Source organism: Bactrocera dorsalis, chromosome 1, assembly GCF_023373825.1.
Source record: "Bactrocera dorsalis isolate Fly_Bdor chromosome 1, ASM2337382v1, whole genome shotgun sequence".
NCBI lineage: Eukaryota > Metazoa > Arthropoda > Insecta > Diptera > Tephritidae > Bactrocera > Bactrocera dorsalis.
Window position 1 is genome coordinate 36,243,452 of NC_064303.1, and position 23,083 is coordinate 36,266,534.

General features: G+C 38.6%; 1 protein-coding gene across 1 annotated transcript in view; it reads right to left on the reverse strand.

Moving 5' to 3' along the window:
• Nucleotides 1–5,616, reverse strand: part of LOC125777470 (uncharacterized) — a 41,949-nt gene extending 36,333 nt beyond the window's left edge. The window contains exon 1 of the mRNA XM_049452503.1: nt 5,464–5,616. Coding sequence (XP_049308460.1) covers nt 5,464–5,616 — 153 coding nt within the window. The remainder of the gene's footprint in view (nt 1–5,463) is intronic.
• Nucleotides 5,617–23,083: the final 17,467 nt, after the last annotated feature.

Genomic DNA, 23,083 nt, shown 5'->3' on the forward strand with positions numbered 1-23,083 from the left:
TTCCTCTGCTTCTCGCGGCGGGTACTGCGTCGAATACTTTCAGAGCTGGAGTGTTTTCATCCATCCGGACAACATGACCTAGCCAGCGTAGCCGCTGTCTTTTAATTCGCTGAACTATGTCAATGTCGTCGTATATCTCGTATAGCTCATCGTTCTATCGAATGCGATATTCGCCGGTCCAACGCGCAAAGGACCATAAATCTTTCGCAGAACTTTTCTCTCGAAAACTCGCAACGTCGACTCATCCGTTGTTGACATCGTCCAAGCCTCTGCACCATATAGCAGGACGGGAATTATGAGTAACTTATAGAGTTTGGTTTTTGTTTTTCGAGGGAGGACTTTGCTTCTCAATTGCCTATTTATTCCGAAGTAGCACCTGTTGGCAAGAGTTATCACTGCGTTGGATTTCTAGGCTGACATTGTTGGTGGTGTTAATGCTGGTTCCTAAATAGACGAAATTATCTACAACTTCAAAGTTATGACTGTCAACAGTGACGTGAGTGCCAAGTCGCGAGTGCGACGACTGTTTGTTTGATGACAGGAGATATTTCGTCTTGCCCTCGTTCACTGCTAGACCCATTTGCTTTGCTTCCTTGTCCAGTCTGGAGAAAGCAGAACTAACGGCGCGGGTGTTGAGGCCGATGATATCAATATCATCGGCGTACGCCAGCAGTTGTACACTCTTATAGAAGATGGTACCTTCTCTGTTGAGTTCTGCAGCTCGAAATCGGATATCTACAGTTTCGTAAAATGAGTAAGTTCTTGTCGAGAAAGGAAGAAGTTTCAGATCAATATCTCAAAAACGCAAAACGCAAACCTTTCTTAAGTAAAAAGTGCTAAATCTATATCCAGTTACCAATTATTTAAACTTAAATATTACCAAAATAATTTGTTTAAGGCCACAACGGCGTTCTTTTGTATATATTTTGATGGTGTCAAATAACTAAATAACGGGTGATTTTTTTGAGGTTAGGATTTTCATGCATTAGTATTTGACAGATCACGTGGGATTTCAGACATGGTGTCAAAGAGAAAGATGCTCAGTATGCTTTGACATTTCATCATGAATAGACTTACTAACGAGCAACGCTTGCAAATCATTGAATTTTATTACCAAAATCAGTGTTCGGTTTTTTTTTTTTTTCGGACAAATTTTGTTCAGCGATGAGGCTCATTTCTGGTTGAATGGCTACGTAAATAAGCAAAATTGCCGCATTTGGGGTGAAGAGCAACCAGAAGCCGTTCAAGAACTGCCCATGCATCCCGAAAAATGCACTGTTTGGTGTGGTTTGTACGCTGGTGGAATCATTGGACCGTATTTTTTCAAAGATGCTGTTGGACGCAACGTTACGGTGAATGGCGATCGCTATCGTTCGATGCTAACAAACTTTTTGTTGCCAAAAATGGAAGAACTGAACTTGGTTGACATGTGGTTTCAACAAGATGGCGCTACATGCCACACAGCTCGCGATTCTATGGCCATTTTGAGGGAAAACTTCGGACAACAATTCATCTCAAGAAATGGACCCGTAAGTTGGCCACCAAGATCATGCGATTTAACGCCTTTAGACTATTTTTTGTGGGGCTACGTCAAGTCTAAAGTCTACAGAAATAAGCCAGCAACTATTCCAGCTTTGGAAGACAACATTTCCGAAGAAATTCGGGCTATTCCGGCCGAAATGCTCGAAAAAGTTGCCCAAAATTGGACTTTCCGAATGGACCACCTAAGACGCAGCCGCGGTCAACATTTAAATGAAATTATCTTCAAAAAGTAAATGTCATGAACCAATCTAACGTTTCAAAAATTTTATGCGTTTTTTTTTTTAAAAAAAGTTATCAAGCTCTTAAAAAATCACCCTTTACAACTAATGCCTGCTGGCTCATAATCCAAGTTTTACATTTAGATGCTGTTTAAATAAATTTACTACAATCCGACAATTATGAGAATATGATCAGGAAATATTTGGTAACTTTGGAAACCGAATATATGTCATCAATTTGGATATACAATTGCTTTCGACTGCTTCGTGCATACCTCAATATTGCAAGGTATAACTTGAGCTGGCCGATTGTTAACATTTCGACTAAAATGTTTTGTTTTAAGTAAGATCCGAAAGTCTTAATTTAAGGCTAATGGAAATATTTTAGAGGCAGATGTCAGTTTAAAGTACCAACTAATTATACAAAAATCGAAATTAAACTTTAATCGTCTTTCACCTTCAATTTGTGTAAGAGCCGTCTTATCAATGCTCGTTTCTAGTTCCAGCTTATTATCCTGAAGGATGTAAGCGACAACCAACCAAACAGTTCACTAAAACAATCCTTTCATCGACTCAGCAAGTTAGTTTGTGCAACTATTGTTTTACTATTTTTCGTTGGAGAAACTGTTTAAAGTTGATAGCATTCCGAACTTGTGTGTACATCACCTGTAGCTGAAACATTCCATTTTTAACAAAATTACATATGTATATACAAATGTAAGTAAGTATGTATGTGCTGTTTCACAATTCATCTGACTTTATTATACATACCCATATCTACCATTTTATAGCAACAAGAGATATCCCACAAAGTTCCATCAAGTCCCAAACCGTTCAAACCTTTTTGCTTACCGACTGCTGCTTGGTGTACACATGTACATACATATGAATGAAAAAGTAAGCTCTACTTTCAGTTCGTTTTTCAAACCTTAAATGTCAATATCATCGACCAAGCTTGGAGTAGTCGCCACAACGACAGCAACAGAGGAAGTGACATTGGCTTTCATACTTGGCATCAAGTGTATATTGCTGCAATTTTTTTCGAAGATACGGCAGATAAGGGGTAATAACTCTTTGACAGAACATTAATAATAATCCTAAATCTCATGAGTCTCCGTAGGAATTACTTTAACTCGAATTATCCTCATTTCCAACTATAAGTCTGTAAGCCTAAATAAAAGGTACGAGCACCTATAACCCTCTATTTTCACATTAAATCGTTAACTCAATATAATCAGCGGGGCTAAAACATATCAGTCAGAATTCTACATCAGGAGATGTTTTCCTTCCTAGTCTACGAGCGAGTGTGTGAACTTTCTTAAAGACAGTTCAACCTAAATGTAACAAGCTAAGCTAAAAGACAGAATTTTCAAAAAAATTTTAGCTTTCGGTCTTAGCCTGTTGTCTCAGAAAGAATTCTAAAAGTTTTTATTTATTTCTAAATTTGCTAAATATCTATTGCCTATTCCTTACCATGCTCAACATAATCATGTTAGTATTATTTACTTATTATTGATAGTAAGGAAGATTGCTATTAGTTGATGAATGATCTCTTCACTTTCATAAGTATTTTTTGAAAATAACATATCTTAATTTTTTATATATCTAGATATTTTTTGTCTTGGATGTCGCAGACGCACTGGTGCTTGTCGTCGACCTAAACTTTCTGAGCGCACGAGGTCTGTTATCGAAAAACACTACAATTAAGGGAGAACTACATGAAAAATCTCACTGCTCCTCTTCTCCAGCAATTTCTCCGCATCTCTCACCTAAATTATAGAACAGAGTGGCCTCTATGAAAGCAATTGAAAAAGGAGAAAATTTCGGTGTGCTTTTTCGAACCCCTTTATACCAACCTTTCAAGAGATTTAGAGCAGACTTTGTAGCAATACATTTGCCGACAATGTCCACGGGAGCTATATTTAAAATGCTTTTGTTTTGTGTACCGGATTTGCCAATGAGAGCCGCTAATGGACATTTTTCGGGCGCTCTCCACTGAACGAATGCATCATAGAATGTAGTTGTACATTTTGTAGAGCCAAAACGCTATCTTTGATGAGAATGCTCGCATTTTACCAATAGCTCTTCTACAGCAATATAAGAATCGGTTTCCCTATGCTCTTCTCGGTCTTCCCTACTCTCTCCTTAATATTAGGCCTCCACAAAAGCTTTCTTCCAATGAAAAACTTTGGGATTTTACACTAGCTAGTAACTACTATTTCAATTTTATAAGCCACTTCCCAGTTGGAGACCATGGTGAAGTACCTTTCAGTTAGCTGGTAAATGGTGTTTAGAAATTTTCCTTTAACTACAAGAACAACGTTGTTCGCGTAGGCAAAAACCCTCGTATCCCCGTTCCCCGAGTTCTTCAAGTAGAAAGTTGATTATAGTACTACTAGCAGCGAGTAAAGAATTAAATTTGCACTATCCCATTCCACTAAAAAAGACGATTTATGAGGTGCTTCATCTAACACAATTCGGGTAGATAGGGGTCAGTCAGCTGCATGACACCTTGACCGACCGCTGCAGTTACGCCGGTATGATGCCATCAGGGCCTTTGGACTTAAATTGTTTGCATGAATTCTGCGCCGTTCATTCCAAAAATCCAAGAAGGTAGTTTCTTCATTGTTCGTCGCACTTAGTTTGGGGGGTATACTTACTCTTGCCAATGGTTATGTATATCAAACACTTGTGTTTCCGGGTAAATTCAATCTTTGCACTTGAATTCAGTTCACTAATTTTTATATTTGTTGTATAAGTATACAATAAAATTTTCTTTTTTTTAACAATATTTAAAGGTTTAAGAACTACGGATGTATGTATATGTGTACATACATATATTGTATTGTATTTGATGTATATGAATTTTCACTGCTGCTGCTGCCGGTGTACAACCCCACGACCGAACGGATTTTTTCGAAGGACCACTACCTCGACGACAGGAAAAAAGGCTCAATCGCTGACGGGACGCGTGTTGATTCTGCGGGTGTATAGATCGAATTGTGTTCACCCCCATCTAACCAATCCTTTTTGATCGGTTAGGTGGTGAAACGATAACGTGTGGTGTGTAGTGTGGTTGGTTTGTTGCGTGGGGTTGCGTGTATGATGGTGTATGTTGTGTGCTGAATGTTGTGTTGTAGATGAGTGTGAGTTATGTGATGAATGTTATGTTGTGTGCTGAATGTTGTGTGGTGTGATGAATGTTGTGGTGAGGGGTGAGATGCCATGAAGTCGCATAAACATCCCGGCCCCCCTAGGCGAGTTAATTGCCTAGAAGCCGCTGCAGTTTCTGGAGGGTGCTTACTACAGCGCTGAAACTCGTCGCCTTTCGATGGTTGCGATGGTTATGATGTGGTGGTGTCGGCGAACGTGCACCTCGGGACGGCTTAGAGCGATGGGCTCTTCGGTGTTGAACCTGACCTCTATGTTGATTGTGCCGCTGTTGACCACGCCGGTGACTGGCTTGTGATGAATGATCAGAGCGTCGAGGAAAACGGTGGAATAGCGTATGATGCGGTCGGTGGCAGTACTGACAAGACCCGTCTGACATGCACTCCATCGTAGCGTGCGTGTCTGCCAAGCATGTCATGCAGTGGCCGTGGGCTCTAGCTATCTGTTGGCGCTGAGCTGGCGTCATCGTCTTGAAGATCGCACACTTCTTCAGGAAATGGGGTCGATGGCATAGGCTGCATCGTGGCGGTACGTATTCCTCGAAGTGCTCCTCGCCTACTTCCCTGGCTGGTGGAATGGATGATTGTTGCCGCCTTGGTGCGGCGATGGGTGTAGCGGAGGATGTATTTGCAGTGGTTGCGGACCTCACCGACAAGGGATTACTGCGTATTTCTTCTACGTCCATTTCTAGTGGAATAGGAATATGTATATTAAACATGGTTTTGCTAGTAGTATGAAATATGCTACTCATTATATATGTGTATACTATATATATAGATCTATGTATTTATGTCTTTATATGATACCTTTATTTATAGGTATTATGTATTATTTATATATGGATTTTGTTATTTATTATTAATCGCGTTCATTATGGTTTTGATTTGTACGTACGGATTGTAAACGGTGTATGTTTAATTAATTATTGTTTGATTATGTATGTGTTTGCGTTCGCTTGGTTTCGGTGATTGGTTCTTCGGTATTTGGAAGAAAACACAATTTCACTAATGGTCGAGTTAGTAGGCCAGTTTGTGTTCGTACATCTACTACTCTTATATGACCATCTCGTCCCCGATGTACCTTTTCAATGCGACCTAGTCGCCATTCGGTAGGGGGAAGGCATTCGTCCTGTATGATGACGCATTCGCCAGTACTGGGTTCCTTCTGGATCGTTTTCCATCGATATCTCTTATGGAGATCTTTAAGATAGTCCTCCTTCCATCTGTGGCTGAATTCATGATGGAGAATCTTGATTCTTTCCCATCGATTTATTAAAGTGAGTGAGTCTCCTTCTGTCTCAGGTATGGCGAGAAGAGGAGCTCCTCTGAGGAAATGTCCAGGTGTAAGAGCTGTGAAATCGGAGGGATCTTGCGAGAGTGGTGATATAGGTCTTGAATTTAATACGGCTTCGATACGAGTGAGTAGTGTAGTAAACTCCTCATAATTAAATTTATGATTACCAGCCGTTTTCTTTAAATGGGACTTAAAGCTTTTGACTGCTGATTCCCAAAGTCCGCCCATGTGTGGAGAACATGGAGGTATAAACTGCCAATCGATCCCTTGAGGTGCATATTTTTTAACTATTTCAGGGGATACTTCTTTCATAAAGTTTATGAATTCTTTCTCGGTAGCTCTTTGAGCTCCGATAAAGTTTTTCCCATTGTCGCTCATAATCTTTGAGGGAAATCCGCGTCGTCCGACAAAGCGTGCAAATGCTGCGAGGAAAGCCGCAGTTGTCAGATCTGAACAAAGCTCTAGGTGTACTGCCTTTGTCGTAAAACATACAAAAACAGCCACATACCCTTTTCTAAAGGAAGAAGATCTTAACATCGAGGCCTTTATCTGGAAAGGTCCAGCAAAATCAACCCCAGTAATAGTAAAAGGTAGAGCATAATTGCAGCGTTCAGGTGGTAAAGCTGCCATGATCTGCGTACGCATTTTATGTTTGTACAAGGTACATTGTTTGCACATAAAAACCGTCTTTTTAAGTTGTGGCTTTAGTCGCGGTATATAAAATTCTTGTCGGACCATTTGCTGCATCAAGCGATGCTCACCATGTAGTGTAAGCTGGTGAAGGTATATTAAGAATAAATGAGTAAAACGGGATTTCTCAGGTATAATAATGGGATGCCGTTCGTTGTAACTGAGGCTGGAATTCGCTAATCTTCCATTTGCCCTTATTAATCCCTTAGCGTCCAAGAATGGATTTAAAACGAGAAGAGAGCTTCCCTTTTCGAGTGGTCGTCTTTCGACCAACTTTGCTTTCTCTCGACTGAAATAGCGAGTTTGGGTGTAGGTAATGAGACTAACTTTGGCATGTTGCAAGTCGGTATGCGTTAGTTGTACGCAAGGATCATTTGGTATCCCTTTCATTTTTTGTTTAAGTCTTTGGGTGAATTTGTGCATGTAAGCGACTACTCTTAGTGCTCTAGCAAATGACGAAAATCGATGGAGAATATCATCCTCTTCTGGAGTGATATGAAAATTTTAAATTTTCCGACTTTCCGGCGGTATTATATTACGAGCGGGAGACTTTGGCCAGAATTCTTGTGATTCTGTTAGCCATGTTGGACCATTCCACCAGAGTGTAGTGCTGGTGAGGTGCAGTGGCTTGCAACCTCTTGTCCCAAGATCCGCTGGGTTATCTGCACTTGCAACATGTTGCCATTTTGCTGGGCCAACTAAGTCCAAGATTTGAGATATTCGGTTAGATACATAGGTCTTCCAGCAATAGGGTGGTTTTTCTAACCATGCCAAAACTATCTCTGAGTCTGACCAAAGATATGTTTTATGATCGGTTAATTTCAGGTGGGTTTGAACTATTGAAATTAATTTTGCTAACAGAAGAGCACCATTCAGTTCAAGCCGTGGCAGACTGAGTGTCTTCAAAGGTGCAACTTTGGCTTTGGCTACCAAGAGGTGTGCAGATATTTTGTTATCGTACTGTGTGCGTACGTAAACTGTTGCGCAATAAGCCTTTTCAGAGGCATCACAGAAACCGTGTAATTCTGTGTTAATTTTAGGGGTGAAATTTACCCATCGAGGGATTCGAATTTCTGCTATAGTATGCAAATTGTTAGCAAATTGTACCCATTTTGTTAAACGTACAGGTTTTACCTGTTCATCCCATTCAGTGCCATCTTGCCACAATTCTTGAATGAGGATTTTTGCTTGTATCATTATTGGCGAAAGCCATCCTGCGGGGTCGAAAAGTTTTGCCACCGAGGAAAGTATTTGGCGTTTTGTACTAGCGGACATTGCAGATATTGACTCAATAGTATATGAGAATTCATCTGTTATCGCATTCCATTGAATCCCTAGGGTTTTTGTTGTACTGGCCGTTTCAAATTTAAGGAAATTTGTATCTAATAAGTCTTCCTTTTTTATGTTTTTTATTATTTCGGGATGATTTGCTGTAATTTTCTTTAAGGGGAATCCCGCTGAATTTAGTGCTTTGATCACTTGAGATAGTGATTCGCACGCTAATGAGATACTGTGGCTACCTGATAGTATGTCGTCCACGTATGTTTGTGTTTGCAACACAGAAGATGCTAGAGGCAAATTTGTTGCATTTGTTTTTGCCACTTCATGTAGTGTCCTGATCGCCAAATAGGGTGCGCAATTGATGCCAAAGGTGACGGTTTTAAGTTTATAGTCGCTGATTGGACTATTACTTGATTTGCGGAAGACTATACGCTGGAAATCTTGGTCATCTTTATGTACTAGAATTTGTCTGTACATTTTCTCTACATCCCCATTAAAAACGTATTTAAACATGCGCCAATTTAGTATTAGCAGCATGAGATCAGGTTGTAAGGTTGGGCCAGTATATAGTACGTCGTTAAGTGATTTGCCTGAGCTCGTACACTTTGAGGCATTGAAAACCACTCGTACTTTTGTTGTGAGTTTATCAGGACGTATTACCCCGTGATGTGGCAGATAAAAAGATAAATATCTACCTTTAGATACTTTTTCATATGGTACAGTTTCTTCCATATGATTGAGGTCTAGATACTCGTCCATCACATTATCATATGCTGATTTAAGCTCACTTTTTTTCATCAGGCTTTTTTCCAGGCTTAGAAATTGCTGGACTGCTGATATTCTAGAGTGGCCTAGAGCTATGGTTTCAGGAAAAGTTGGTTTGAATGGTAGTCGCACAACATAACGACCATGTTCGTTTCTTGTTGTTGTGGACTTGTAATAGGCTTCGCATGCCTGATCTTCTTCTGAAAGTTGAGTAGTCTGAGGCAATTCTTCTACTTCCCAGAATTTTTTGAGTTCATTATTTAAATATTCGTTTGAAATATTTTCAACTTCAGTTGTAAAAGAATTAATTTTTTCTGTGACTTGGCCACTTAATATCCACCCAAAGATTGTATTTTGGGCTAACAATTTATTGGATATTTTTTCTATACCTTCAAGAATTATTTGAGGTATTAAGTCACTACCTAACAACACATCGATTTGTGATGGGGTATGGCAGTTGGGGTCTGCTAATTTGAGATATGAGCATTTTTCCCATTGCTTTTTATTTACTTCACAGCTTGGAAGCAAATTTGTAAGTTGCGGTAGAACGATGGCTTGCGCATCTATTCTAATATCCGCATTTGGAGATACTATGGTAATTGGGCATATTTTGTTCGAATTTTGGATAATTCTTCCGCCCATTCCTGAAATTTGGAAGTTTGAATTTTTGACAGGCAATTTTAGCCGATTTTGAGCTTTAGATGATATAAAGGATCTTTGAGAACCTTGATCTATTAATGCTCTTAGTTTGAATAATTCTCCTCTATGTTCAATAGCGATGACCGCGGTGGGTAAAAGAATTTTGCTTTCATTCTCTGAATGAAGAGCTTGAATTTTTGCTGCTTTAGAGCAACATGGTTGTTCTTCCCTTTTTTCGGGATTTGAGATTTCGGGATTATCACTTTTGGTTGTAGTGACTAACCCGGTGGTTTTATGGAATTGAGTTTGCTTCATATTTTGAAAGTTCGTAATATGAAGCAGTGAGTGATGTCTTCGTTGACAGTACACACAACTAAATTTGCTTTCACAGTCTTTTGTCGTATGAGCATTCGACAGACAGTTGATGCAAAGTTTATGTTGTCTGACAAGATTGTTTCTGTCAGAAACGGATAATTTTTTGAATTTCTCGCAAGATCTTATGTTATGACTTCCCTTACAAATTTCACATAATGGTTGCCATTTATTGGTTTGGTTTGACACGAAAGTGTGACTTTTATTAACGTGTCTATTGTATGGCATATTATTGCTGGCTTGAGGTTTAAACAAGTTTTTACTTGAGTCATTTTGATGACTTTTTATATTTATAATTTTTTTGTCTATTCGCTCAGCTATCTCGTATTGAGCAGTAAGGAATGTTTTCATCTGTTGCCAGGTGGGCATTATTTTTCTTTCCACTAGAGATTGTTCCCATCGTAGCAAAGCAGCATCAGGCAGTGTTCCTGCGCAAATGGTTACTATCATAGGGTCCCACGATTCTGTGGAGATATTTTGTGTTTTTAACACTGATAAACAGTTGGTCACTGTCGAGTATAAGTTTTGAAACTCCTTGCTAGTTTCTTGTTGAATCTTTGGCAAATGCAATAAAGTTTTTATTGGGTTTTCTATCATAACCCTTTCATTTTCGTATCTTTCGACTAGTGCTTCCCAAGCCAGCTTAAAATTTTCGTCATTTAAAGCGAATCGCTTGACGATACTGCCTGCTTCCCCTTTTGTTTTGTACCTTAGATGGTATAACTTTTGTGCTTGTGATAGTTTAGGATGGTTTATATAAACGGCAGTGAACATGTCCCGGAAGGACGGCCATTGATCATAACATCCATTAAAAACTTCAGTATCACAAGCTGGTACTTTGAGATACATGCCTTTATCTAGGTCTTCTTTTGGTGTTGTAACTACTCTGGGAGGGGGAGTAGTGGCTCTACTTGGCCTTACTAAACTTATTTGTTCAGTTATCATTCCCTTAGTTAATTCATACTGATCGCGGCAGTTATCACACTTGGCTGTCGCCGAAGCTTTTGCGTTTTCTGGGAGTTCTGCGTCGTCAGTATCTAGTACTGTATCGTACGCTGCCAGAAGGCGAGCCCAGAGATTGTTCACAATTTCTAGTTTTATATTTAAAACTGATTCTGTGATGTCAGTAATAGGGGAAGCTTGAAATCTTGTACAATATCTTATAAAACTGTCACTTTCAGTGATGAATCTAGATATTGTCTGATCTTTTGATCTTTTTTGTTTTATACTCTGCTTTGAGCGTGTAGCTTCAGCAGGTGTGCCTTGTAGTTTATCTTCATCAGCCATTTTCGGAATTTCTAATGATAGAGGTGTTTTTGGCTTAACCTCTTTTGATTTGTCAGATTGCATTAATTAAATTGAATTGGAAGCTTTGAGCTTAAAATGTTTGGCTTGAAATACTACAATTGTATAACTGGTATGATGAGAAATTATATACAAAATTTTTTGTAAATATTTCGTTAGAAATAGAATTGTATAATTGGAGTTGTAAAAAATGTTTGTCAGTATTTCGTGTGAAATACAATTGTAAAATTGGTATTGAAAAAAAACCAAATTTTGTAAATATAATAAATTTTATGATAAATGAAATATATTTTAGGACTTTGCGAACGCTTATTCACCGCATAAATCGATTAATCCTTTGTTTTATATATGTATGTATTAGTATGCAATTGTTTTATTAAATATTTTTTTTTTCTTTTTTTTTTTTTTTTTTACCGTGTATTATTTAAACGTATCTGCGATATACTCGCGATTAATTTGTATATTATTCCTTAGTACGTCTATCTTTGAGATAAGAACGCAAAAGGAAAATAAAAATGACGCAAAAATATACGTATGTATGTATGTAAACTTATATGCATATATAACGAAATCCGGCTCGAAGGACCATTTGTTCGTCGCACTTAGTTTGGGGGGTATACTTACTCTTGCCAATGGTTATGTATATCAAACACTTGTGTTTCCGGGTAAATTCAATCTTTGCACTTGAATTCAGTTCACTAATTTTTATATTTGTTGTATAAGTATACAATAAAATTTTCTTTTTTTTTAACAATATTTAAAGGTTTAAGAACTACGGATGTATGTATATGTGTACATACATATATTGTATTGTATTTGATGTATATGAATTTTCACTGCTGCTGCTGCCGGTGTACAACCCCACGACCGAACGGATTTTTTCGAAGGACCACTACCTCGACGACAGGAAAAAAGGCTCAATCGCTGACGGGACGCGTGTTGATTCTGCGGGTGTATAGATCGAATTGTGTTCACCCCCATCTAACCAATCCTTTTTGATCGGTTAGGTGGTGAAACGATAACGTGTGGTGTGTAGTGTGGTTGGTTTGTTGCGTGGGGTTGCGTGTATGATGGTGTATGTTGTGTGCTGAATGTTGTGTTGTAGATGAGTGTGAGTTATGTGATGAATGTTATGTTGTGTGCTGAATGTTGTGTGGTGTGATGAATGTTGTGGTGAGGGGTGAGATGCCATGAAGTCGCATAAACATTCATGATTCTCACGGTCTAACCACAAACCTATATTTCAGGATTTTTCGCTGATGACAGTCCCCTTCAAATCCAAAGAGGCTCTTCATGAAGATCCCTTGGCTTTCTTCAAGTCAAACTTGTTTATAGCGGGCCCTGTCTTATACAGCACTCAGTCGTCACTAGAGCTGATTCTGTGACGAACAGTCCTTTGCTCGAAGATTTGATCTCTTTTAGCTCCAATGTCCACCAAATGAGTTTCTATTTACATTTCTGTGTTCTCAGAGGACAAGAGCTTTCGCAAGTAGTCCTACTCACAACGCTGAAAACCTCGATATGCTCAGCAATCGCACCCTCGGATAGGATCCCGTCCTTTTTGGGCTCAATTGAAAGAGTTGCTCGAAACTTCCTGCCACACATCTCCCAACTGGCATTTCTGAAGCTTTCATAGGATTTTATAAGATAATGTAACGTCAAGGACTTCCGTATTATTAGCAGTTACAAACATGGGCAAGTTTTCCTTATTGCACTGAGTACAAAATCAAAAACTGCCGATATGCCTAGAATAGGTATCCGAAGAGTAGGTATTACTCCTAACCTTTTGGCCTCTGTGAGAGCTCTCCTCAGCAGGTCCGGAGATGGCTTGACCTCTCTGAGCAGGTATATGTTTGAAGTTGTTGAAAACTAATTTTTATTATGAAGCTCTAATCCAAGACAATTTTTCTGAAAAAAATTCCTATTAACAAATTTAAATGTAAAAGTAGCATTATTTAGCGCTTCAACGTAAAAGAGTTGCAGCCATTGACATCTTTAACAAAGTGTACCTATAAATTTGCACATCTTAGCATATTCGTATTTGGCTACAAGTACATTTACGATAATCCGATCTTACTTGTATAACGTCTCAAGACTATGTTTATATTCGATGTATAATTAGTTCCCTGCAGTCACCATTAATTAATTCATGATATCTTATTAACTAGGTAACATACATTGAGAGTACAACACATGCAGTAGTAGACTTATACCAAATACTTTCGGTTGTACGTCTGAAGTAATTTCCTAAATATTACTATATCTGTGCTAAACTCCTACTCAACCAAACCTAAACATAAATATATATATGAAAATTGTAGTTATGTTTAATATTTGTAGAGGTGTTCTCACTCTTGCATAGCAATATTCCATAGCACCAACATAAAGCTTTAAACTTCACACCTTAGGCATACCTTTACATATACGCATACGACTCCAAATACATATAAGTATTTAGATCGTCAACGCACACATGCATAAGTACTAATAACAGATTCACAACCATTGAATCATAAAGTAAAATGAGGAACTTAACTGACACAGTGGCTCCTGCTACTCCATAGAGTATATTCGTTCCTAAGAGCCAGTTGCATTGCTCGACTATTAATTGGGAAATATTATTATAAGGATAAGATTGTTGTCTTAAACCAAATGTGAATTTGTCGAAACAAGGATGCACATTTTGCACAAAATTCCCGAAACCATTCATATTTTATGATAATGTGAAACTGTTCGAAGCTAACATTTTCCAGATAAAGACACATGGTATACCACAGAGAATTAAAGAAAACACACAAATTTGATCAAAATGAATTCAGTTATTAACTTGCTATGCACATAATTTTATGCTATTTACGATTTGATCACAATGTCGGCCAATGGTCACTGCGGCTTTGTTTGCTTATACTTATCCACTGTCTATGTGCAGGTGCAGCATTTCGTCTGGAATTTCGACTATAGTGAGCTAAATGTTGTCTTCGAGCTTCTAGTGCATTGCTGGTCGATTGACGTAAACTTTGGATTGAACATAACCCAGCGAGAATATTATAGATGCGAGATAAAGCATTCTTGGCGGCTATTTGACACGGCCATTTCCTGAAATTAACAAGTCGCCACACTTTGCATGCAATGTGCCTATGGTTAGACGTGACACAAGAAATTTGACCATTTTTTTTTTAAATAAATAAAAAAAATATAAAACAAGTAAGGAAGGGCTAAGTTCGGGTGTCACCGAACATTTTATACTCTCGCATGATAAAGTGATAATCGAGATTTCATTATCCGTTATTTACACATTTTTTTATTTTGTTGTAAAATTAATTAGAATTAAATTCTGAGAGATTTACCGACATTTTAGGTGCAAAATTAGGATAGGTTAGGTTAGGCACTGAGTTCTTCGTATTCGATATCAGGGACCTTGAAAAGTTATAGTCCGATCACGAGAATTTTTCCACAAGGGATACCTCTGCTCAAGTACCGTATTTGAGTAAAGTTTTATTCCGCTATCATCATTGGTTCCTAATGTATATATTATACAGAGAAGGCATCAGATGGAATTCAAAATAGCGTTATATTGGAAGAAGGCGTGGTTGTAAACCGATTTCACCCATATTTCGTACTTGTCATCAGGAAGAAAATGGCATATACCAAATTTCATTGAAATCGGTCAAGTAGTTCCTGAGATATGGTTTTTGATCCATAAGTGGGCGACGCCACGCCCATTTTTAATTTTTAAAAAAAGCCTGGGTGCAGCTTCCTTCTGCCATTTCTTCCGTAAAATTTTGTGTTTCTGACGTTTTTTGTTAGTCGGTTAACGCACTTTTAGTGATTTTCAACATAACCTTTGTATGGGAGGTGGGCGTGGTTATTATCCGATTTCTTCCATTTTTGAACTGTATATGGAAACACCTGAGGGAAACGACTCTATAGAGTTTGGTTGACATAGCTATAGTAGTTTCCGATATATGTTCAAAAAACTTAGTAGGGGGCGGGGCCACGCCCACTTTTCCAAAAAAATTACTGCCAAATATGCCCCTCCCTAATGCGATCCCTTGTGCCAAATTTCACTTTAATATATTTTTTGATGGCTTAGTTATGACACTTTATAAGTTTTCGGTTTCCGCCATTTTGTGGGCGTGGCAGTGGGCCGATTTTGCCCATCTTCGAACTTAACCTTCTTATGGAGCCAAGAAATACGTGTACCAAGTTTCATAATGATATCTCAATTTTTACTCAAGTTACAGCTTGCACGGACGGACGGACGGACGGACGGACAGACGGACAGACGGACGGACGGACAGACGGAGGGACAGACGGACGGATGGACGGACAGACAGACATCCGGATTTCAACTCTACTCGTCACCCTGATCACTTTGGTATATATAACCTTATAGCTGACTCTTTTAGTTTTAGGACTTACAAACAACCGTTATGTGAACAAAACTATAATACTCTCCTTAGCAACTTTGTTGCGAGAGTATAAAAAATCGGCCAACTTCGAGATTAGCAGGGATAGTTGTCAAATTAATTGAAGGTTTTTTTTGAGGAAAAAAACAAAAAAACAAAAAATGGTGAACTTCCAAAAAATTACGATTTTACTTAAAAAAAAAACCGATTATTGTATTTTATATAATTGATCGTGTTAAATTCTTTTCCTGTATGTTTTCGAAAAGTTCATTCAAAAACAAAAATTAAAAAAAAAGGTCGCCAAAGGTCAATTTCTACAAAAGTTATGGCTATTTGAAAATATCATAATTTATTTGAAGTTGGACAAAAAATTTTGAAAAAATTCTCAAAAATGTTTTTCAAAGGGTAGAAAAGGATGGATAAGTTTCAGCAAAATCAAAAGGGGTCGGGTTCAAAAGTGGTCGATTTGGTACGCAGCAGCGTTTATTGCGTTGTCTCAATCCAGAAAGTATTTGTCTCGGCCTCGGCCTTGTAAATTCAGCTCAACTCAACGCCTGTTCTTAATAGACAATAAAATCTCGTTTTGCAGTCAACGATGAATTTGAAATCAGATTCAATAGAATGAGTTAAAACAACAGAAACACAATATGCGGATTCAATTGGCAATCATTGGTTGTTTGTGTAGATGTTTGTAAACAGGTGCAAATATATGCAGCTTTTTTAGCTTTAGTCATCACAATGACTGTTTTGTTGTTCTCGGCATTCAACTGCATTATGGCATATAACTATGAGTGCACTGTAAGTACTCGTATTTCCTAGAAAAAATTTGCTTTCAGAGATATTATTCAATACATACTTTTCTTTGGAAGGCATAATTTTAGACGACATCTGGAAAGTGTGTCATATGTTAAATAATATCAATTATTTTTCATAACTATTAGCAAAAGCCTTAAAATAAGTATAAACTACTTTGCTTTGAAGTAGAGGTAACTGAATTATTAAAGTAAGTATTTTTGATCTATAAACAGAGTGTATTAAGTTTGCCCGATGTTTATAACACGCAAAAAGATACGTCGGATATAAAAAAAAATGATCAGCATGACAAGCTCAGTCCATTTCCATGACCGCCAGTTTGTCCGTTCGTTTGACTGTCGGTCTGTCTGCATAAACGCAAACTCTCCCCATATATCTGCCATACAAACTGAGCAATTGGAACCAAGTAATTGTATGGATAGTTTTTCCATCTGAAGAGAAATCTTCAAGAAATTTGGTATGGAGTAGCCTCCGAAGAAATAGGAATCAAGTTCTTGTATAGAAAGTTTTTTCATTTCAAAACTTTAAGTATAAGATCCGAAGAAGAATTTGCAATGAAAATCACGGGCGATAATCGAATCGGGGCCGGTCTGACCAATTCTTTTTGATCGGTAGAATGATGAAAACACGATGGTTGACGTGTTGGTGAGTAGTGTGGTTGGTTAGTTTTTGACGTGGTATGGTTGCGTTTCGTGAGTGATGTGGTATATTGTATGGTGTTTAAAAATAATTTAATTTTATCGTCACAATAATCCTTCTCCAATATCTAAATATTTAACAAAACAATCTTCCCTGATGAGGCTTACTTCATCTGAGTGGTGCTGTAAATAACAAAACTGTCGACTTTTGAACGAAAAAAATCCACAAATAATTCATGAACAATCATTACATTCACCTAAATTGACAGGGTGGTGTGGTTTTTGGTCAGGTGGAAGCATCGGTTCGTACTTCTTTCGAAATAATGTTGGTAACACCGTTACTTTCAATGGTGAGCGGTATGGATCGATGGTAACCAACTTTTTAATGACCGCAATTGGAAAAAGTTGATCTTGAGAGAATCTGGTTCCAAGTGCCAACAACCGAATTATTGCACGAAAAGTTTGTTAATTCGGATATTTCAAGAAATTGTGACATTGAATGGATGTCTCTTTCTTCTTGAATGGCCTCCAACGTTTCCTACGATTGTGTGATAAGAGTGTTACTAACTTTTTGAAAAAATTAATATACTTGTTTTTGGGCATAAAATATTCTGTAATAATTGACATGTACTTTTAGTTTCCAGAAAATTAAGGAAAATAATAAACTCAGGATATACATACAAAGTATATTATTAAAACAAAAACTCAATTTAGGTTAGACTGGTGGCATACATAACGACAGGGTTTGTCCGGATTTGTCGATTTAAAGAAATTTATTGAACCAATCGCTACAATTTTTTAATAACTTTCAAAATAGGATCACTTCGCCTCTTTGATGGGGGTCACTTTCATACAAGTTCAAATTTTTTTGGCCCACTTCCACTCACCGAAATTTCTGGTCATCTGTGAGCACTTTTGGGACCATCATCGTGCACACCTTGCGCATGTTCAAGTGCTCCGTCACAATGTCATGAACCACTGATTTTGATAAATTTAACATCTGTGTAATTAAACGAATTTTTAGTCGATGGTCTGAGTTCAAAACTTTGCGCACGCGAGTCACCTTGTCGGTGTTTGGCGAAGTCGAAGGTCTCCCAGCATGGTCGTCATCAGCGACCTCTTCCCAGCCCTCCAAAAAGACCTGGTGCTACCGAAAAAAAAACGCTTCTTGCTAAAGCAATCTGGGTAAACCTGATTGATCTGTGTAAGCCTGATTGATCATATCAAACGTCCCTGTCGCAGATTTACCGATTTCCCACAAAATTTAATCGCGTACCTATGCTCTAAGGAACGCTGCATTTTCGGCTTGCACCACTCACAGAAACACGTTGCGCGAAAATGTTTGTCCTGACTTTCTAGGTAGTCGGAGACAACTCGCTCGTACAATAGCTAGGAACGCCCTCTACGGAATCCAGTCAGTGCGCGCACGCTCCGAAGTACAGTCGCGGCGGAAGCAAATGAGTTCTATTACATTCCGAACAAACCATGTGTACCTATAATTCATAAACTTAACTCTGTATTTTAACATTGAATCATTCTAATTAAATCCTGGACTAAAAGAAGAAGATGTTCATTTATTAGTATAGTAACTAAGAGCGTGGAGAAATTTTTAAAAGTTTTGAATTTTATAATATATTTATTTATAGAATGCAGCATGTTGTCATACATGTTCGCTTCTCTTCAAGCAGAAGAAGAGTCTCCTAAGTATAGCGTTAATCAAGCGTTACCAAGTACAGAGCAGTACAATATTAAAGACCAACAAGGCAGCGAATCATTCAACAAGTACGAGGTATGACAATTAAGTAATGAGACTGATTCCATAAAAACCGTATATTTGAAAATTATTCTACAACTTTGCCATCCACTTCGAAGTTGTCCCCTTGGGCAGCTATACTGCGATTCCAGCGCGTTTTCCTTGCTTCGTAACACTTCTGGAACGCTTCGACTGGGATGTCCGCGAGTACCTTCGTCACGGCCGCCTGGATGTCCGTAATCGACACAAAATGTGTTCCTTTGACCACCGATTTTGTTTAAGGAAACAAAAAAAGTCACAGGGTGACTTTCGGGCGAATAAGGCGGCTGTTGCAACACGGCGATCCTTTTAGAGGCCAAATACTGGGACACGCTGAGGGCGGTGTGGCACGGCGCGTTGTCGTGATGAAGGATCCAGTTACGAGCAATGTCTGGGCGCACCCTGTTCACTTGTTTTAGCAATTTTTCGAGTACTTGGCAATAGTAGACTTGATTCACAGTTTTCCCGGGTGGAACGAATTCTTTGTGGACGATTTCACGGCTATCAAAAAAGGCAATAATCATCGTTTTCACCTTCGACTTGCTCATGCGAGCTTTTACCGGGCGGTGGGCGCGGGGAGACAATCATTGTGAGCCTGGGTGACACCTGGGCACGACGAAGAGTAGTATTAGTTACTGAAAATAGTTTGCCTGTATGTGCATTGCATGTGTACCTGACGTCTCATAATTGAATTTTATGTAATTCACAAAGTGTTTGTTGGTGTATTTGGAAGATGGGGAAAATATCAAAGAAGGCGCATGAGTGCACCAAAATGCAAGAATTAGCGACAGTCATGACAGTCATCATTAGGACCATACAATTTTACGATAAAACTCAAATGTGATGGAGAAAAAGAAAATACCTTACAATATTGTGAGGCTTTTAGCTCGAAAATGTAAAGGAATAAAACTAAGCAACTATCCGCCGGTAGTTTGTTTACGTGAGTGCTAGTAGCTAGTGGGAGCAGCTCTGTAAGCGCGACGCATAAAAAGAGCAGTGTTTCAGGCGCAAATGGAATAATGACATCAAATACAAGGAGACAAGTTTGGAAGTTTGAATTTTATTAATTCTAGAATATCATTAAAAAATGTACTCTGGTTGTGGTAAGTTTATACGAGTATATGCATACTTCTGCAAGAAATTAACTTTTTTATTATTTGCTAAAATATTTTGCTTTTTTATTATTTTATTTATTATTTTTTATTTTACTATATTTTTATTTTTACTACACGGGGAAGGTTATTTGGCGTCGCGTTGTACCTTTAACTAATTTGTAAAATCTTTGTTGAATTAGACATAAAAATAGGTTAAATTATGTTAGTAATGCGAGATTTGAGATAAAAAATTCATCACTCAGAACGTCAACATTTTATGCAAACATTAAGAACAGTTCATTACTGACGTTTGATACTTTGTCCAATTCTTTGAACTCTAAAGCTCCTAGATACTGGAGTCGAGTTCTAAATAGCGCTGGAAAAAGTGTAGGAGGTGCTCCAGCGTCTCTCTCATGTTAACTTCTCTGCACTTTCTGCATGTATCGCTATCACTTATGGCCATCCAGCTCACAGACCGTTTGAGTAAGAAGTCAGCGAGTTTTTCTCCTGCATGTACTTGAGGCATTTCATCTCGTCTTGATCTGTCAGCCCTTTCGGAAATGTGGTTGTATCTTTCTGTACTTGTTCAGGTACATTCGGGACGTTGGGTTCATTGAGGATAACCCAGACTTCAGATTTTGTCTGAGTCTGGGTTTTCTGCTTACGGGGCATGGCCCTCTGAATGCATTTTTGCATCAGAGGCACCTATCGGATACGTCGCGGTGTTTTTGTGGGGCAGTTTTAGAAAACTGGTCGCATTTAATTGCGAAGTGCCCGATGTACTCGGACATTAGGGATCTGGGTGGTATGGGGATTAGCTGGACTGATGGACGATTAGATGTTAGTGGTGTCATCTCCACTAGTCGGAATACCGAACAGTTAGGGTCGTTTGCGCGTGAATTATTTAAGCGGCGAAGGCGGTTAGCTGGAAATTAGGGTTTTAGTTTTTTGTATGATTGGTGTATGTAAGTGATGTATGTATGGGGTCCAACCCCTGGTCACCAGTCCAGGGGAAGCTCAACTGGTAGTAGTTTCGGCTACGAGGTCTGACCGGAGACTTAATTCTGGTACCACGGGGAGCAGGAGCCCTTGGAGGCAACTCCAACCTCCTCATGTGGACTGGACCCTCGGGGAGTATCGTGGTGGTTGTGGTTGAAACCCTAATCGCGGGAAGAACTGACTTTGTCAGTTGAATGTGGAGTTGCATTGCAACTGGGTGCCGGACTCAAAGCACGGCAGAGGTTTTAGATGGGCCTCGAACCCGACCAAGGTGGTTAGTGTGTCCATTCCACACTGCCAATTGGTACTGAAAATGCTTAGCATTCTCAGGGCACTGATCAATGCATTGATTTGATCCGCTGTGCTTTTGAGCGCCGTGGAGTAAGGTTGTCGTCAGCAGGTACCCACGTAAAACACACCGGACGTTGTACTTGTTCGGTTTTAAGTGGGCCTGGAACCCGACCAAGGTGGTTAGTATGTTCATTCCACATTCTCAGGGCGCTGATCAACACATTGATTTGATCCGCTGTGCTTTTGAGCGCCGTGGAGTAAGGCTGTCGTCAGCAGGTACCCACGTTAAACACACCGGATGTTGTACTTATTCGGAAGCCAGACGGATGACACATTTGGTAATCTCATCAGCTGCTTCGTTTCCCGGAACTCCTTTGAGGCCAGGAGCCTAGTATATATGCAACCGCATCCGCTACATCTACTGCTTCCCTGCTTCTAAGGACATTCTCTGACAGAATGCAATGTGAGATTATTGCCTTAATTGTTGCCAGGCTATCAACGTATATATTTATATTTTTATGTTATTTCCGCGTTCCCAGCTATCTTGGCCGCTTCTTCAACAGCAAATATTTTCGCCTGGAAGATACTGCAGTAGCCTGAAATCCAGTTCCGAGCAATAGATTCTGGCTCCCACTTCATTGCCCATTTTGGATCCATCTGTGAGGATATTGTAAGTTTGGCTCGTATGTCGCAGGCTTTTTCCTTTAGTCTGGCTTGGAGAAAACTCCCAAATAAGGGAACTTTTTCACAAATTTATTTCTTAAATATGGATTGAGTCATTTTATTCGGATCTTTTTTACATTATTCACAAACTTTTGAAAATATAGAGTACTTTTTTTAATCACTTTTTTAGTTTAAAAATTTTAGACTACTTTCTCATATGACTACATTTTCAAAGTCCGTATTTACTGTCATTTCAAAACTACTTTACCGATTCATTTCAAGCTTTGTACACATTTTTCACATATAAAATACTTCCCAACATCATTTTGTAAATCTTGTTTTTATGTTAAGTGTGCTTTACTCCTCAAAATGGCGGAACATTTTTTTTTTTTTTAATTTCTGAGAAACTTTTTGCAGAACGTTCAATTTCCTACAAAAATAATTCGGTGCCGCAGTAATGTATCAATTGGTTTTGCGAAGAAAAAATTAATTGCAAAAACCAATGAATAATTCCAAAAACCTCATGTTGCGTTGCGGCACGGGTTATTATCAATATTAAGGGCTCATATGGGTTTCATAATTTTTTTTAAGGCATTTACTAAGAATTTTGAGGGCGCTGCAGACTCAAAAAAAAAATTGGAAACTAACGGACACCCTATTGTATATACACTTTGTTTCATTGTTATAAAGACCTTTCATCACGAAAAAAAGCATTTCTGGGGTTAATAAAGCACATGTCTCACAAATAGCTGTTTTCAGCTTAGAAATCGTAAGGTCGATATTTTTACGTTGAGGCCACGTTTTCGTTGCCCTGCATTACGGATTAATGTGTTGTTTTGTTGAAAGAAGAGAGATTTTGAGGATAACTGTATATGTAGGGAAGGAGATTTGTTTCAAATACTTTCATTCAGAAGTATTCATATGACAAGAAGGGAATACTAACGATAATGTCCCAGAATTTGGGAATGTACCCCATACAACAAGTAAGCCTCCGCCGAGATCATTCCTTGAAAAATATCACGGTTCTTTCCGCAAATCTTTCCAATATTCCAAAGAGCCTTCTGAACAATCAATGTTGAACCTTTTCTCATCGGAAAAAATTGCCTAG